The following is a 16,973-nucleotide window of genomic DNA, read 5'->3' on the forward strand; positions in this document are numbered from 1 at the left end:
TGTCAACAAAACGATTTTGAAGACTACTCAATCTCCCAACTGCCTAACGACGCGAAACAAAACGTCAATAACCATCCCAATATCATTAATGATATATCTAAATGCAGCAGTGATCACCCGTCGATCCCCCAACGAAGACTGCAATCATAAAACTTCAAGAACACGTCAATAACATAATTTCAGAAAACGCAATTTGAGCAGTCCCACAAAAAACATTATAACTCACTCAATTGTTATCCAAATATTTCGAATATTATATCAAATCGAAGGTATCGGAATGTTCTACGTTTCATATGTTGAAAGCTTTTCCAGAAAAGCGACCAAAAAATCGCAGTATTTAAAAGAACAGCAAAACGTGATTTGAGATCCCAAAAATGGTTTCAAAAGTGATCCAAACATTTTGCTCAAACTTTTGCATAACATTCACATGGTTTTCATACAATAAACATCAAAATATTTAGTATGACAAGATTGATGCAGAAACGAAAGAATATACATGCTTTTTTTTAAATCTTTAACGTTACCGAACGACGACACTGAAGCGGGGAAAGATGCGAGGTTGATGCGGGAAGAACATGGCACTATTTTCTTGCAATAAAATTCACCGAAAACTTGCTGGAAAAATCGAATGGAAGGGGCGGCTGCTTTTCTTGCAAAGAACCCTAGTTTCCTCCTTTCAAAAAATAATAAAATCTGAATTGTGATAGTGTGTGTGTTTTGTCGATTTCTAGTGTGTGAAAAAGTGTGTGTGTTTAATTAGGAGTAATTAGTGCTAATTTAACTAATAAAAATAATAATTAATAGGCTAACCCACACTAATTTTAAACAAACTCCTTAATTAAAATAAATACACATTAATTTTATAAAATTCTCCATTTTAACAAAATAAAATGTACAAAGCCAAATTTCAAAATTTCAAAATTCTATACTCACTAAATACATAATTTAGGCTTTAAAATGCTGAAACTTATTAAATTAATTAATATGCCCCAACCTTAACTTAAAAATAAAATATCACATTTAAAAATTACCAAAATCGTCACAGGTCACATTCCCTCGATCCCGCATCGAATAATCGCCTGAAATATGAAACTCGAGAAAATATTTTAATCGTGCATCACAATAACATGAATAATATAAAATAATGCAATTTGAATAAATAATTCATCACTAAAAAAATTATTTTAAACTTGAATAGATGATTTAACAATTAAATAAATGCATGAGATTTACGTGTACTGATTTTGGGCTCTACAACTATAAACTGGTTCGTAACTAAGAGTTTCAGTCTGACATTATTAAGTTCAAAACTGAAGTGGGTCTGTACAACTCTTTGTATCGATTCAAGTTTTTTAGTAAATATTATATCTTTGTGATAGAAGGGGTGACGTGAGAATGTTTGAAATCTTCGAATATTCATAAAATTTTGTGTCTTGTTATTTCAGTTTTATTCTATCTATCAGTCAGTTTATTTCCACTCTTTTATTGTTAACTGATGGATACAAGAAAAACGCCCAACGACAACGCATCTACGACAACGGTTTTTTTGAAAAACCGTTGTCGTATAGTTTTTAACAACGGTTTTAGTGAAAACCGTTGTCGTAGGTGTTTCGGTTTTCTAAAAACCGTTGTCTTTTAGGGTGTCAACGACAGCGGTTTTCTAAAAACCGTTGTCTTTCAGAATTTTTTTAGGGCAAAAGACAACGGTTTATGAACTGTTGTCTTTTGCCATGTTTTTTTTGATAATCGACAACGGTTAGGGTGTCAACGACAACGGTTTTCTAAAAACCGTTGTCGTTCAGCGCTTTTTTAGGGCAAAAGACGACGGTTTTATGAACTGTTGTCTTTTCGTGTGTTTTTTTAGACAATCGAAACAACAGTTTTTAAAAACTGTTGTCTATTAGCTTGTTTTTTTGGACAAACGACAACGGTTTTTAAAAACAAACTTTGCCACATTTAGCGACGGCTTCTCTAAAACCGTCGCTAAACATAACGACGATTTTATAACTTGTCGCTAATTTCAAATTAGCGACGATGTTAACCAACCGTCGCTACATACTGCGACTGTTTATCTAGTGATAGCGACGGTTTTCAGTACATTCGTCGCATGTTTAAAATTAGCGACATTTTTAAAACATCCGTCGCTCAATATAGCGACAGTTTAATATTAACCGTTGCTACTTTTAGCGACAGTTGTTGCAGTTCGTCGCTAATTTGAAATTAGCGACGGTTTAACCAAATACCGCGCAAACTCTCTATAAATAATTTTCTTTCCATTTTCCCCCACAATACTTAAAATTTTTTCTCTCTTACACAATTTTATCAGTTCACACAACACTTAAATTTTCTTCACTACTTCATAATATTTAAAATTTTTCTCTCTTACACAATTTTATCACTTTATACAACACTTCAAATTTTCTCACTACTTCATAACACATAAAATTTTTCTCTCTCACACATTTTTTATCATTTTACACAACACTTAAAAATTTTCCCACTACTTCATAACACATAAATTTTTCTCACTTCTTCATAACACTTAAAATTTATCTCTCTTACACGATTTTAGTTTCGATTGTTAGTTTCTTTTAGATTTATTAAATTATTAAACGAATTTTCTTTATTTTTCGAAACAATTTAGCGACGGAAATAATGATACAAGACCGTCGCTAATATTAGCGACGATTATTATACAAAGACAGTCGCTAAGTTAGCGACAGTTGATTTAACCATCGCTAATTAGCGCGGGTTGACTTAACTGTCGCTAATTAGCGACGGTTTGGAATAAACCCGTCGCTAAAATTATTAGGGACGGTGTTGAACAACCGTCGCAAATTCTACCTACCACAACGGGTAAAAACCGTTGTCGTTGAACGGACTTTCAACAACACCCTCAGTTACAACAGTTTTAAAAAGGCTACGACAACGGATAAAATCCGTTGTCGTATGCCGTTTTTCTTGTAGTTTATATCGATTTACAAGATTCTTGAGTATAAGTTTATTACTAAATTGACTCATAAAAAGCAAAAATGTTATGAAAATTGTCAGTATTTATTCAACACCCTTGTAATAACTCTTTTACATTTACCCGATCCTATCATCATGCTAACGAATATTTAAGATTACTAGAATTTTAGAAACATGTGGACGAAAACCTGAAAAAATATTTCTTGTAGGCAATTCTAAAAATTTTCTTACAAAAAAAAAAAATTATACGTAAAAACCATATTTTCATATAAAAAAATAATAGTTGCCAGAATATACCAACCTTTGCCATATTAAAGGTAAGCCCCTGGCCAAATAATTAGATTTGTTCATCCTAGATTTATATAGTTTCATAAAAAATACCAATAGACGACGATGTCTGAGTTAGTGGTAAGTGAATACCAGCTTGACTAATAATAATAAAGTTCAGTTACGATATTTTACAGAAAATCTCACACTCAACAGAAATATATATTGCCTTCAGGCTATTAATGAGAAAAATTACTAGCACATTAAACTGTTGTATTTGATCTCTTAAGATCAGTTGTGCTAAGAAAGAAAATCAGTTGTTTACTAATAAAGTGTGATATAACTAAGAGTTTCAGTTTGGCAGTGTCTAAGTCCAAACTGAAGTGGGTTATTACAGTTTCTGTAATCAATCAAAGTCTTTTAGTGAAAACCTAACCTTGATATAGAAGAGGTGACGTAGGAGCATTTGAAGTCTCCGAACATCCGTAAAATCTGTGTTCTTTATTTCAGTTATTCTTTGAGTATTCAATCTGTCAGTAAGTTTATTTCCGCACTAATACTAGTTAACTTATTGACATAGACAAGAAGATTCTTGAATTCAATTTTTCACTAAACTGATTAATCTTTATCGAAAAAGATTTGAAAATCTCAAAGTTTTTATTCAAACCCACCTTCTTTCTAAACACTTTAAACCTCCAAACCGATCATAACACAATGCTTGCTTCAGTCTATCAAAGCTCTCCTGGCAGTCTGATCCCCAAACAAACTTCACGTTCTTCTTCATCAAGACGGTTAATGGCACCGCAATTGAAGAATAACCCTGGATGAACTCCCTGTAATACCCAGCTAGACCTAAGAAACTGCGGATCTCTATCATACTCTTAATCTCAGACTGCCTCAACTTTGCTGGAAACCACCTCGACTCCATACCTGGAAAGGATGTGGCCCAAGAATGCCACTCTGTCTGGCCAGAACTCGCACTTGCTGAACTTGGCATACAGTCGTCTGTCCTGCAAGGTCTGTAGCGTGGTCCTCAAATGCTGATTGTGCTCCTCTCCGCTCTTCGAATAGATCGGGATTTCGTTTAGGAAAACTATGACGAACTGATCCAAATACGACTAAAACACGCGATTCATGAGATCCATGAAGACCGTTGGAGTATTTGTCTGTCCGAAGTTCATCACCATAAACTCATAGTGCCCATAACGCATCCTGAAAGTCGTCTTGTTCACATCAGACTCTCTCACCTTCAGCTGGTGGTATCCTAATCGGAGATCTATCTTTGAAAATACTGATGCCACATGAAGCTGGTCAAATAGATCCTCAATCCTAGGCGGAGGATATTTGTTCTTGACTGTGACCCCGTTCAGTTCTCTGTAATCTATGCCGAGCAGCATACTATCGTCTTTATTCTTCACAAAAAGTACCGGTGTGCCCCATCGAGAAAAACTCGAGCGAATGAAACCCTTGCCCAACAAGTCCTGAATCTGATCCTCCAGCTTCTTCATCTCTGCAGGTGCTAGACGATAGGGTGCCTTAGAAATCGGCATTGTACTCGGCATCAGCTCAATAGAAAAATCCACCTTCCTATCTGGTAGAATGCCTGAAACATCGTCCGGGAAGACAAAGAGAAAATCTCTAACCACCTCGACATCCTATAGTCTCTGACTGACTAGCTCAGTCACTGCCACAATACTCTCCAGAAATGCTTGGCAGCCTCTCCTCATAAATTTTCACACACAGATGCAAGAAATGATGTGTGGCATCTGCTGGTGTCTAGCTGCCTCAAAAATAAATGGCTTCCCGACGGCGGTTGGACAGATACTGACCTCCGTCAAAAATTTATCGCAGCTCCGTTTGAAGAAATCCAGTCCATAACCAGAATAATTTAGAACTCAGGCAATGGTAGAACAATCAAATCAATCTGTACCACATTTTTCTTCAACAGAAGAACTCTTCACTATCTGCAAGGTAAAAATCTGATCGCCTGAAGGAATCGAAACTCTGAATCCCAAGTTCATGGCCTCTGCTATGATCCCTAGTCGCTTGACAAATGTCTCGGATATAAATGAATGTGTAGCCCCAGAATCTAGCAATGCATACGTGGCTACACTTGAAATAAATATCCTTCTTGAGACAAAACATATCATCAAATCCAATCGTGTTGAAACTTAAGGTAATTTTCTATCAATAATTATCCAAAATTCTCGAAAATCTCCATTTTAGTACTAGTAATCCTTCGAAAATTACAAAATTTACCCCTAGAAATTTTTCGGAAATTGCAATTTCAGCCTTAAAGTTTCGAATTTTCTTCAACTTAGCCCTTTTTTTTTCAAAAATCATTAATTTGATCCCAAAAATCTCAAAAATTCAAAAAAAAAAAAACCCCTCAATTTATCGCGAATTCGCATATCAGCCCCTAAGCTCTCGTTTTGTTGCAATTAGGTCCCTACACTTTTCGGTTATTGTAATTTGACCCTTAATACTCTTAATTAATTCAATTCAACCCTTACGTTCCCTGTTAGAACATGCAACATACTTTATTCTATGTTCTCAATCACAAAAGTGATTCCATCATACCACATAATATTCAATGCAATCGAGGCGATAAATAAAAATTTTAAGCAAAAATGTTATCGGTAATCAGTGTCGAGTCTGGCTTAGCCTCCACCTCCTCGACATGCATCACATAGGCTCTGCCAATGGTATGGCCCTTGTTCCAAGGGTAGTCAGCAGCTTTGTGGCCCTCTTCCTTGCAGATAAAACACTTGAAAGTCCCTTACATACATTTACCGTAGCGGAACCGGTTGCACTGCTTACAGGGATGTCTCTCCTCTGGCTTAGGAGTAACCCGAGCCACTACTAAACAGACTAAAAAACATACAAAATCAAAGCTTAATAACAACAATTAAATAGCGGAAACCAAATACTTAGTCATCTTACAATCCAAACAAAAACAGAACAATAACAGCAGTCTTAAACATTAATACAACCATAACGAAAACATAATTCTGAACGAGAAAATGATAAACCACAGAAAACCTCCACTGGATCATCAACGAAAACCCAACTACTCTAGCCACTGCCCTGGTTGTCCGAGCCGTCCAACCTAAGACCTGCCCCGGGGAATGGGGTGCCCAAGATGAAAACAAGGACGTGAGCGACAATCGCCCAATACGAGAATGTACGAGTATACAAACTGATATGATGCATGCGAAATGCAATATTCTCGGATATAAAGGATCAAGTCATGAATCTCATGCTCATTCTAGAGGCGCCTGAGTGTGTAGTCTCTGATGTTCCCTAGGCATGTTTTGGCTCCCACACTAATCATCAAGACGTGGACCTACAATGTCCAGGTCATCAGAGCCCGCGGGACCCGTCAGACACTATAGCTCTCGATATCCCATCGTCCACAATACAGAATAAGACTGAGCGACCCCAACAAACGAGGTATATCTCAAAAGATATCAGGCTCAACATGGTATGTCATTTATAATATGCCAAAGCAGTAAAACATGTATCATGAAAAAGATAAATATGCAGCATATAAGTGTGTATACTACGCTTGGATATCTCAGTCATTACATCATGTATCTCACTGAAACAATCTGACAGAAAGCTCTTAACCTAGACAATACCAACATAATGAAATAACGAACAAACCAGATCAAACATGCTACAAGCTCCCTAATGATCCTTAAATCACTATATAAGGATTTAGGATTATACCTGCGTCCGTCGTTAGCCCGCTGATGATGTCTCGGTCTCAGTTCACCGACCCCTCTTCGAGTCGATACTAGCTCCGAAACATCTCGACACCAAAGTGCCCTAGAAACTAGCTTGAAAACCTAAGGTGTAACTAGAACTCTCTCTGAACAATGCGGTGAAGAAAACAAAAGAATTCGACTTCTATTTATAGGCTGCATCCGGACTATTTCAAAAAATCCGAATCAATCTTATCTGCCACGTGTCAGAATCTCATTTGTCTAGTTGGATTTCTCGAGATAATGTAATCTGAAGTAGATCGGTTATCCCTTTTAAAATTTGGTGGATCCCAACAGCTTGATCCCGATTAGCAATTCCTTAATAATACTTAACTAAAAACTCATTAATTATCTCTTAATTAATATTTCATTCAAAACAAGGATTCAGGTCATTACATATTTCTTCTGCGGCTGTGAGCTCTGTTGGGCCTGATGCCTCTTCCGCTGCATCTCCGCATCAATATACCTCAGGGCCTGCTCCGCCTGAAAAGTACAAGCGATGGCAGCATCATAGGAAGCCGGCCTCATCAACATAACATCCCGACATACAATGGGTCTGAAGCCATCCATAAAGTTCCTCAACTTCTCAGCCTTGTCTCTCGCAATAAGGGGCACAAAGTAACAGCCCATATCAAATATCCTGATAAAATCTGTCACAGAAAAATCCCCCTGTCAAAGACTCATAAACTCTCGTGTCAGGCGTCCCCTCACATCAGCTGGAAAATACTTATTGTAGAATATGTCCTTGAACCGATTCCATGTAAGGGTATCCAAATCCACCCCGTGTGCTGCTCCCTCCCACCAAAGGGATGCATCGTCCCTCAGCATGTACGAGGAGCACCTAACTCTGTCTCCATCTCTCATATTCAAATACTGGAAGTGCAGCTCCAGTTACCGTATCCAACCCTCCGCCACAAATGGGTCAGTATTACCCCCGAACTTCTTCGAGTTGAGCCGCATGAACTGCTCATAGATGTCAGTCTGGGGTCTCAGAGCCTGCTCCATCAATCTACCAATACCCTCCAGAACGCGGGTAGATGTATCTCCAGGTGGTGGTGGTGGTGGTGGTGGAAAGCCTCTATCGCCTCCAGGATTATCATCCTGCCGGTCGGTGCTAGGGGATCGTCTAGGAGGCAAAATATTTGAATACTGTCCAAATTCTAAACGTAAAACATCATGCAATTCAATCTAGTTTTCAATCATTTAATCCTTAAAACATATAAACAACTAAACATATACTGTAAAGTATATATCATGTAAACATGAAGGTGATAGCATTAAGCTAGTTAAAACATTTAAACTTACAGACTTGAGACTTGATGACTGAGCTTTTGAAGCTGGAAATTGCACAACCCTTACAGGAACCTTGCTCTGATACCAACTGTAAATTCTACTACTAAAATAATATTTTTTTGTAAGCTATTTTAAAAAATTGCTCCAACACATGCATTTAAAAAGAATCATTCAACTATTGAATAAAAATATTGCAATTAAATAATTTAACATCATCAAATTCCTAAACTACTGCTGTAAAAGAACTCAAATGTAACAGTCAAAACTCTGCCAAACCATCAACATGTAAAAAGATGTAAAATTTATCAAATAAACAATGTTTCACTCCTGACTCATAAACATATAGTGTGGAAAACAGAAGGTCCTAGGGTTAGCGTGCGCACTCCCAGCTCTGTCTACTCAGTCTTCTGCGCCTCCTGTCTCCACATCATCTTGCTCACCTGCATCATTCACACCTAGTGAATATAAAGACTCAACACAACTGAACTATTATAACAAGTACATATACATAACATGCAACAGTAAAAGTACTGTAATTAAAATACATTTCATGATCTTGAAAGTATGAACTTAAACATAACCTGTCAAAGCATAAATGTATCCATAACATATCTCATCATATCAACATATACATGTTCATTTTCTTTTATTGAATTCATTTCATTAGTTGTGGCTTTTGTATCAGCTCTAATTCGATGGATACATCTATGTATAACCGTGATACTCGGCGGGAGAAACATTAAAGACAATTTTACCCATCCATTGAGTCCTGACCTTACATGTTCGTGTTCCTGTTCGTATTAGTCACAACCAACTCCCCTCCTTCAAAAACATGTGATCGTATTCATCACTTATAAAAATCATGAATATACGTACATTTTCTTAAAATCAAGCATGCAAAGTATTTTCCGTATTTTCATATAAATTCTTGTTCATATTAATATATACATTTTAAACATGCAATTTTGGTGATCAAGGTGCTGCCAGGACTGCTAACTCGATTCAGGTGCAAAATGACAATTTTGCTCCAGGAAACCCTAATTGACCATTTTACCCTAGACCTAAAAATTTTGATCCGAAGCCAACTAGACTTAATAAAACACCTCAAAACATATTTATAACCATTTCTTAGACGTATACTTGGGCCCATTCAGTAACTTTTATGAATCGTTTTAAAAATTGGATCGAGGTTCCGGTTTTAACCCGAATCAACCCGAAACTTAACTAGACTTTATCAAATTTTAACCATGAATTATTCACACCCTGCCAGCCCCTAAACAACAAAATCATAGCCATTTAGAACCCCCTAAATTCAGCTGCACCTTACTGGAATTTTCTGCTCGTCTCAAGCTTCAAACCCTAGTGCACCTAGCCTCTAAAAACTCGATTCTAGACCCTAACAAGCATGACCAGCCCTTAACCAACTATCCTAGGACCAAGATCAAGCCGTGGACTCCTTGTTAGACCAACCTTAATCACGACTACAGCCCCACGCACGTGGATTTCTCGGCCTCACCAAGAAGTGACCCGACTAACCCTTTAACCTTCACATCGCCTCTACCCTTGTGTCCAGCTGTTCACGGCCCCTACCTAGCCTTTTCATGGATCCACCAAGGTCTGAACCACGGTCGGAACCAATCCATGCCCAGTTGCCCTCTTCATTGCTCCTGATCTAGCCAAGAAAACCCTAGGTCTAGGAAATAAACGATCGGCCGTCCCATGACTCGATCCAGATCAGACTCCAGCACCTATACACCTCCGATCTTGACTTGTACAGCCCTTAAACACTGTGATCTAGCATACCCTTACATGCACAATGAAAAACGTGAGCATCATGACCAAGTGTATCCAATTTTTGGTGTCAAAATCGTGTAAAACCATTGCAAGATGATATATTTAAGAATTTATCATGCACAAACATACAAATCAACATATAATGATGTGAATGATGAGAAAAACAAGTTATAGGGTGTGCCTTTGCGTATTTACTCTCGAAAACCTCAATATAATCGCGTAGTACGGGCACCGGAGGGATAAGGAGGAGTTCCTTTGAAAAGCTTGAGAGAAACCAAGAGGAAAAGCTGCTGAAAAGGGGAGGAGACGGCCAAATGATAGAGTAGGGTGGTTAGGGTTTTGGGAGGTAGAGTAGGTGTAATATAATTAGTATAATGACCCTTTAATTAAAAATAATGAGATTAAGAAGGAATTTAGGCCCATTATGTATTAAAATAGTCTAATTAAGCCCAAAAACACTCACGTAAAATATTTCGTTTTGGTACATTTTTGAAAATATTGCTCGAACCATCAAAAAGTCCTTCGACTTGTTAAAATTTGCGCACCGGTTTAAAATATGACGTGATGAGTAAAAATATTTTACGAAAACCCATTTTCGAAAATCTAACATATATACATCAAATATTAAATAATTAAAAATATTATTTAATAAAAATATTTTTCCTTAATTGTCACCGGTCTCCGTTACTCATTCGAGCGCGAAATACTGTTAAGAACCCTAGTAAATGAAATCTGAACAAACCATGAACGAAAACACCTATCCATGTCATGATCATGCAGTTAATGCATTAAAAAGAATTAAACACATATTTTATGAAAACCTTAGATTGCATGCAGTAAAGTCACATAGTTCGAATTTTCTAAACCTTTCAATTTGAGTGATAATAGGCCTAGATGTTAGACCCATGAGTTTGAAGAGATGTTTGTCTATCTATTGTACAACATCATATCTGTTAGAGATCAGTCTGACTCTTTTCATACCGCCGATCTTGTCCCCAGCAGGGACATTATTACTCGTTAAGATATGACACCACATATCTGCTGATAGATGAAAAATCAAGGTTTCCGACCCCAAGAAAGAACTGAAGCCAGAAATCTAGTTACTGGCTTACATCGTGGCCAAAGGGCTACTCGCCAAAGCAGGATCTTTTGCTGCTCTCACACTGGAAAAATTTCAAGTCATGACTGCTATCATGGCTAGAAAAATAGCAATGGAAATGTATCATCCTCAACCTTCTCAAAAACATGTTTCAGTCATCGAAACAATCAAAAGGATTTGCAGTGCCGCACAGCTATTTTCTGAAAAGCAAGGGTTTGGTGGGTTACTCCTACGAGAGGCCATCCAAGTTCAAGATTTTCAATGTCAAAGAGTGTTCAGCTGCCGAAACTCAAGCTGGAAATCTCTCCTGAACAATTCATTAAGGTGAAAAAAGAGATTGGGACGAAGGAAGCTCCCAAATCAGTCAAGAAAGCCAAGAAGACAATTCAGAAGAAGACAATCAAACGCAAATTAATTGTCAGTGAAACTGATTCTGAGAAGACTCCCTCTCCTAAAATCGCCAAGAAGCCCAGAACTATCAAGACGAAACTAGCAATTGTTCTGAGCACCATCCCAACTGACAGGCTGATACTATCTGGAGCTGAACAGCCGATCAAGGCTACTCCTTTGCGAGCAATACCAGTTAAATCTCCAAATGAACAGGCAGTTATCACATAAACTGAAGAACCAGTTCAGTCATTTGCCCTGACAAGTCGTTCCAACAATAATTGAAGAGGCTCAGCTGCACTTGATACAATCTTAAGAGGTGCCAGCTGAAAAACCAACCACAGTTTCAGTTGTTCAAACAACTGAAGAACCAATTTTTGAATCATCTGAGCAGCTAAGTGAAGAACCAACTACTGTTTCAGCTGATCAACCAACTACAGAGTCTTCAAGTTCCAATGTTGTTCCGAATCTCTCTTCTCCTCCACAGCTTCACTAGGAAGCTATACCAAACGGTATTTCAGAAATGGTAGTATTGGAACTGAAACAACTGACAGGGCATTGGTGATCTTTAATCAAGGAAACAGGGAGCAGGAACCAGAAATCTCTGGAGCCATGTATCTTGGTATATCAATAGAAACTAAATCAATGGTCAAAGAAATTCAGGCCATTCAGACCAACCTTGTCAGTGTAATGACTTTCATTTCTGACATCAAGTCAACCAAATTTATGCATACTATGAAGCTCAACTATGTAAAGGAGCACACTATGGGAAGACTACAACAAATCATAAAGGATGTAACTTCTCTATTTTTCCAAATGGAAGAACTTAGAAAAGATAGAGTGTCAGCTGAAGCACACTTCCAAACTCAAGCATTGTTCACAAGACGCCTTGATTTTTTGGAAAACATGGTCTCAAAAAGAATGGATTTGCTGCAAGAAATTCTGATGAATGCAGTATCAAACTTCTCCTCGGATGTTCGTATGTTATCCAAAAATGTTGATGCGTTTGACAAAAAGGGGGGAGAAGAAGGAAAAGATCAGCACGAGCAATCTACAAAGAGACCCATGCAAAAATAGAAAATTTTTGGCATATTTTTGAAGATTATTTTAGTCAGTTAGAAGATTATTTTTTCTTTCATTCTTTGTACGAATCTGTACATTGGAATAATTGTCAATAAAAGGTTATTTTATCTACAATGAGTTCAGTTGATCAGCTCATATTTTCTAAGTTTTGTCAAACACCAAAAAAGGGGAAATTGTTGGAAACTGAATTTCGGAAGTTTGACAAACTAAGCGCTTAGTAGATTGAACTACTTGATCAAGAAGACTGATAGAAACTGATATAAAATACACAAACTATCGGTTGCCTATAACTGAAGATGAGTACATGGATTTTCTAAGGCAACTGGACTAGCAAACTGAACTATGCAGACAACTGACTGATCATTTGGAACTGATCATCTACTACAATCAGTTGTGAGCTTATCAGCTACATCCTATCAGCTGATATTTCAGCAGTACACGTCATCAGTTAAGGAAAAAGGACGTTCAATCGACAACTATAAAAAAAGCTGACTGCAAAAGTAGTGGGATCGCAAAAGCTGCAGTGTACGATTGTCAGAAGAATGTTGACATGGAAAACAACGGATATAAAGTTTCAAATTATATTCAATATTACATTTGGAGGAAAAGTCTATAAATGGCAGAGAAGAGAAGCTGAGAAATAGAGTGTGTGTGAATCAACCCGATCGATATACTATTCTATCAACCGAGCTGTTACTTTGCTGAAATCTTTTCAAATGTCAAAGTTCACGCTTATTGTATACATTCATAGCATTCAAGACTATCCTTCGAGCTTACAAGCACAAACTGTTATTATTATAATACTTGATCTTGAAAAGGTCAGTTGCGCTAAATTATTTCAGTCCAATTGAGTATTGTAAATTGGTTCGTAACTAAGAGTTTCAGTTTGGCATTGTTAAATCCAAAACTGAAGTGGGTAGGTATGTACAACTCTTTGTACCGATCAAAGTCTTTTAATAAATATCTTATTTTTGTGATAGAAGGGGTGACGTAGGAGTATTTGAAATATCCGAACATCCATAAAATCTTGTGTCTTCTTATTTCAGTTTTATTCTATCCATCAGTCAATTTATTTCCGTACTTTTATTGTTAACTGATTAATATCGATTTACAAAATTCTCGAGTATCAGTTTATCACTAAACTGACTCATAAAAAGAGAAAATGTTGTGAAAATTGTCAGTGTTTATTCAACCCTCTTCTAAAAACTCTTTCACCTTTACCCGATCTTATCATTATGCTAACGAATATTTAAAATTACTAGAATTTTAGAAACATGTGGACGAAAACTTGAATAAAATTTTCTTGTAGGCAATTCTAAAATTTTTCTTACAAAAAAAAAAAAATTTATACGTAAAAACCATATTGTCATATAAAAAAATAATAGTTGCCAGAATATACCAACCTTTGCCATATTAAAGGTAAGCCCCTGGCCAAATAAATAGATTTTTTCATCCAAGATTTATATAGTTTCATAAAAAAATATACCATAGACGACGATATCTGAGTTAGTGGTAAGTGAATACCAGCTTGACTAATAATAATGTATACGATTCATTGTCAACATCGAGTTTGCCGAATTAAGTTTTAAAAAAAAAAAAAACTAGATAGTCACAGTTGTCACCAACTTACACAAAAATAAAATGATTTTTTTAATAGTTTATTTAGCATAGTAAAGGGCACTCATGCAGTTTTTTTCTGTTGGTTCGAAGTGGGAAATCACATTAAATTGCAAGGCCAATCAATTCACGCACGCTCTCCCAGCTCACGCGTGACCCCTCTTGTTTTGTTATTTCAAAACCCAACGTATTCAAAATCATTCAAGCCTACAAGATTGACATTAAAAAAAGCTCTTTTAATGTGATATCTATTTATTTTGGAATTTTTTATTAATCAAAATTTGATGTTTGTAAAATTATTTTTTTTTATAGAGAATATTGCTAATATGACATGTGATATGCTAATGATTTTTATGTTTTCTGACTAGAAAATGACTAAAAGTTCAAAAAAAAAATTAAAAAAATCGACTACTTAGAATACGCACAATAAGCCAACACTTTACATGGCTTTGCCCAATTTGATACTAGCTTAGCTAGCTTTTTTGTAAAATAATAAACTACAAGTATATATATTTAATTTTTGAAATTAATTGTTTGTCCCATAAATTAATGAAATAATCATTTCAATTCACGCTTCACCAAACAACTTTCGAAACATGCAATCATTTAATTTTCCTTCCTCAATTTTGAAGGAAATATAATTTTATGTTTTAAGAAATCCTAAAGATATCACACCAAACAAACTAATGAGAAGTCCATTATTCAAAATGTTGCTCGTCCCAACTTAATACCTAAAGGGAAAACTCTTTTTATATAAAGTAAAGCAAGGGTTTCTTCCACACTTTCTATTAAACCTCTCCCGACTGACCCCTTTCCATCCATTTTCAGAGAGAAATTTATCTCCTTTATCATATTTCTTGGTGCTGCAGTAGTACTGTAACATATATATACCAAGATGTCTGTAAGTTTTTACTTAATGCTGTCGTTTTACATCTTTATTATTATCATTATATTCTTGCAAATCTTGACAAATGGGGCGTTTTGTTTTTGTTTTTGGAAGATGGTGGAGGTTAGAGTTCCTAACTTGGACTGTGAAGGGTGTGCTACAAAGCTTAGAAAATCCCTATTCAAGCTTAAAGGTAAGTGACACACATTAGGGAGTGTTTGCAAAATAACCAAAGAAAATTGGAGAATCACTTTTTTTTTTTTTTTTTACAATTTTCAAACTCTGCCGAATCATCTTCTTGAAATGATCCATTGATTTTGAAAGACAAAAGTTTCATCATAAGTTCTTGTCTGCATTTTTTTCTCTACTTTTTCCCGGGTTTAATTAGATATTTTTATAATGAATGTACCTATTTTGGGTTGGTGTAAATAGTTGGTGTTTAGAGATTTGAATTTCAAAATAAGAATGATATTACTCCTGCTTTTTAACCGAGGCTGTCCACACTATTTGAGGTGTGTTTTTATTATAAGCATATTTATAGCATATTAAAAAGTATAAAAGAAAGATGAAATAATTTTTAAAAATAATTAGAAAGACGGAAAGTATTAAATTTAATTAAATAAATTCATCAAATCAAAAAAATTATTTTACGTCAAATAATTATACTATTCAGGAAAAATATATTATTAATGCTTTTAACTACCTGCAATTGTATAGGGATCTTGCATAAAATATTTCTATGTTATATCCTAAATGGCATTGTCGATAAAGATAATTTAAAATTCTTGCTAGCTATATATAATGTAGGTAAAAACTTGTGTGAGATGGTCTCACGGATCGTATTTGTGAGACAAGTCTCTTATTTGGGTCTTCTATGAAAAAATATTACTTTTTATTGTGAATATGGGTAGGGTTGACTCATCTCACAGATTAATATCCGTGAAACGGTCTCACATAAGACCCACTCAAAAGTAATATTCTTAATTGGAAGGGGGCGTGAGGTGTTTTCACATATTCCATTTAAAATTTAATTCTAAATAAAATTGGTTTTTTTTTTTTAGTTTAAAGGGAACTGAAATTGTGACCCAATGGGTTTCTTTTCAACCTTTTCCGGTAATGGGCTTTCGTTCACGGCCCATTACGGGAATGGGATTCTTTTTCCCCATTTTGCACATCCATGTAAATAAATAAAATATATATTTGTGCTCTGAAAGATCCACCAATCAATCCACAATTTATCAGGTGTGGATGCGGTAGATGTAGAAATGGAGTTGCAAAAGATCACCGTTAGTGGCTATGGATTAGAGGAGAAGAAGGTCCTCAAGGCCATCAAACGTGCCGGAAAAGCGGCGGAGCCGTGGCCATATCCGGGATACTCATATTTTTCCTCATTTTACAAATACCCATCTCACATTGTCAACCATTACTATGAAACATCACGAAATGTTGTCTCACCAAACGTGCACACGTTCTTCCACACGCCGGCGGTGTACTCGGTGGCTGTGGCTTCGGATGAGGCGGTTGCGTCGATGTTCAGTGATGATAATCCACATGCTTGTTCTATCATGTGAAAATATGTTTTGAGATTTTTATTTTTTAATTGAGGTTATTGGGGTTTAGAATGTGTGTTTATGTTTCTTGATGAAAGCAATTGTGATGTACTTCACCTGGTGTATTGTCTTTGCTGTTTGAATTCTTTGGATGTGCAATTTTTTCTTTTTTTTTTAGTTATTTTGCTATACTTGTGATCAATATGTTTCTGCACCTGGGGAATAGGCTCTATTTTAAGCATAAATCCGGCAGAATGGGC

General features: G+C 36.1%; 1 protein-coding gene across 2 annotated transcripts; it reads left to right on the plus strand.

Moving 5' to 3' along the window:
- The first annotated feature begins 14,967 nt into the window (after nt 1-14,967).
- Nucleotides 14,968-16,761, plus strand: LOC140816792 (heavy metal-associated isoprenylated plant protein 31-like). Of its 2 annotated transcripts, none has more exons than XM_073176244.1 (3): nt 14,968-15,178; nt 15,278-15,356; nt 16,406-16,761. In XM_073176244.1, exons 1-3 carry the CDS (start codon nt 15,173-15,175, stop codon nt 16,732-16,734), a joined length of 414 nt encoding a protein of 137 aa, XP_073032345.1. In that variant the 5' UTR covers nt 14,968-15,172; the 3' UTR covers nt 16,735-16,761. The 2 variants fall into 2 exon arrangements, with proteins under 2 accessions (XP_073032345.1, XP_073032346.1); XM_073176245.1 differs by having other exon boundaries at nt 14,968-15,174.
- The last annotated feature ends 212 nt before the right edge of the window (nt 16,762-16,973 follow it).

This window comes from Primulina eburnea, chromosome 16, assembly GCF_022965805.1.
Source record: "Primulina eburnea isolate SZY01 chromosome 16, ASM2296580v1, whole genome shotgun sequence".
NCBI lineage: Eukaryota > Viridiplantae > Streptophyta > Magnoliopsida > Lamiales > Gesneriaceae > Primulina > Primulina eburnea.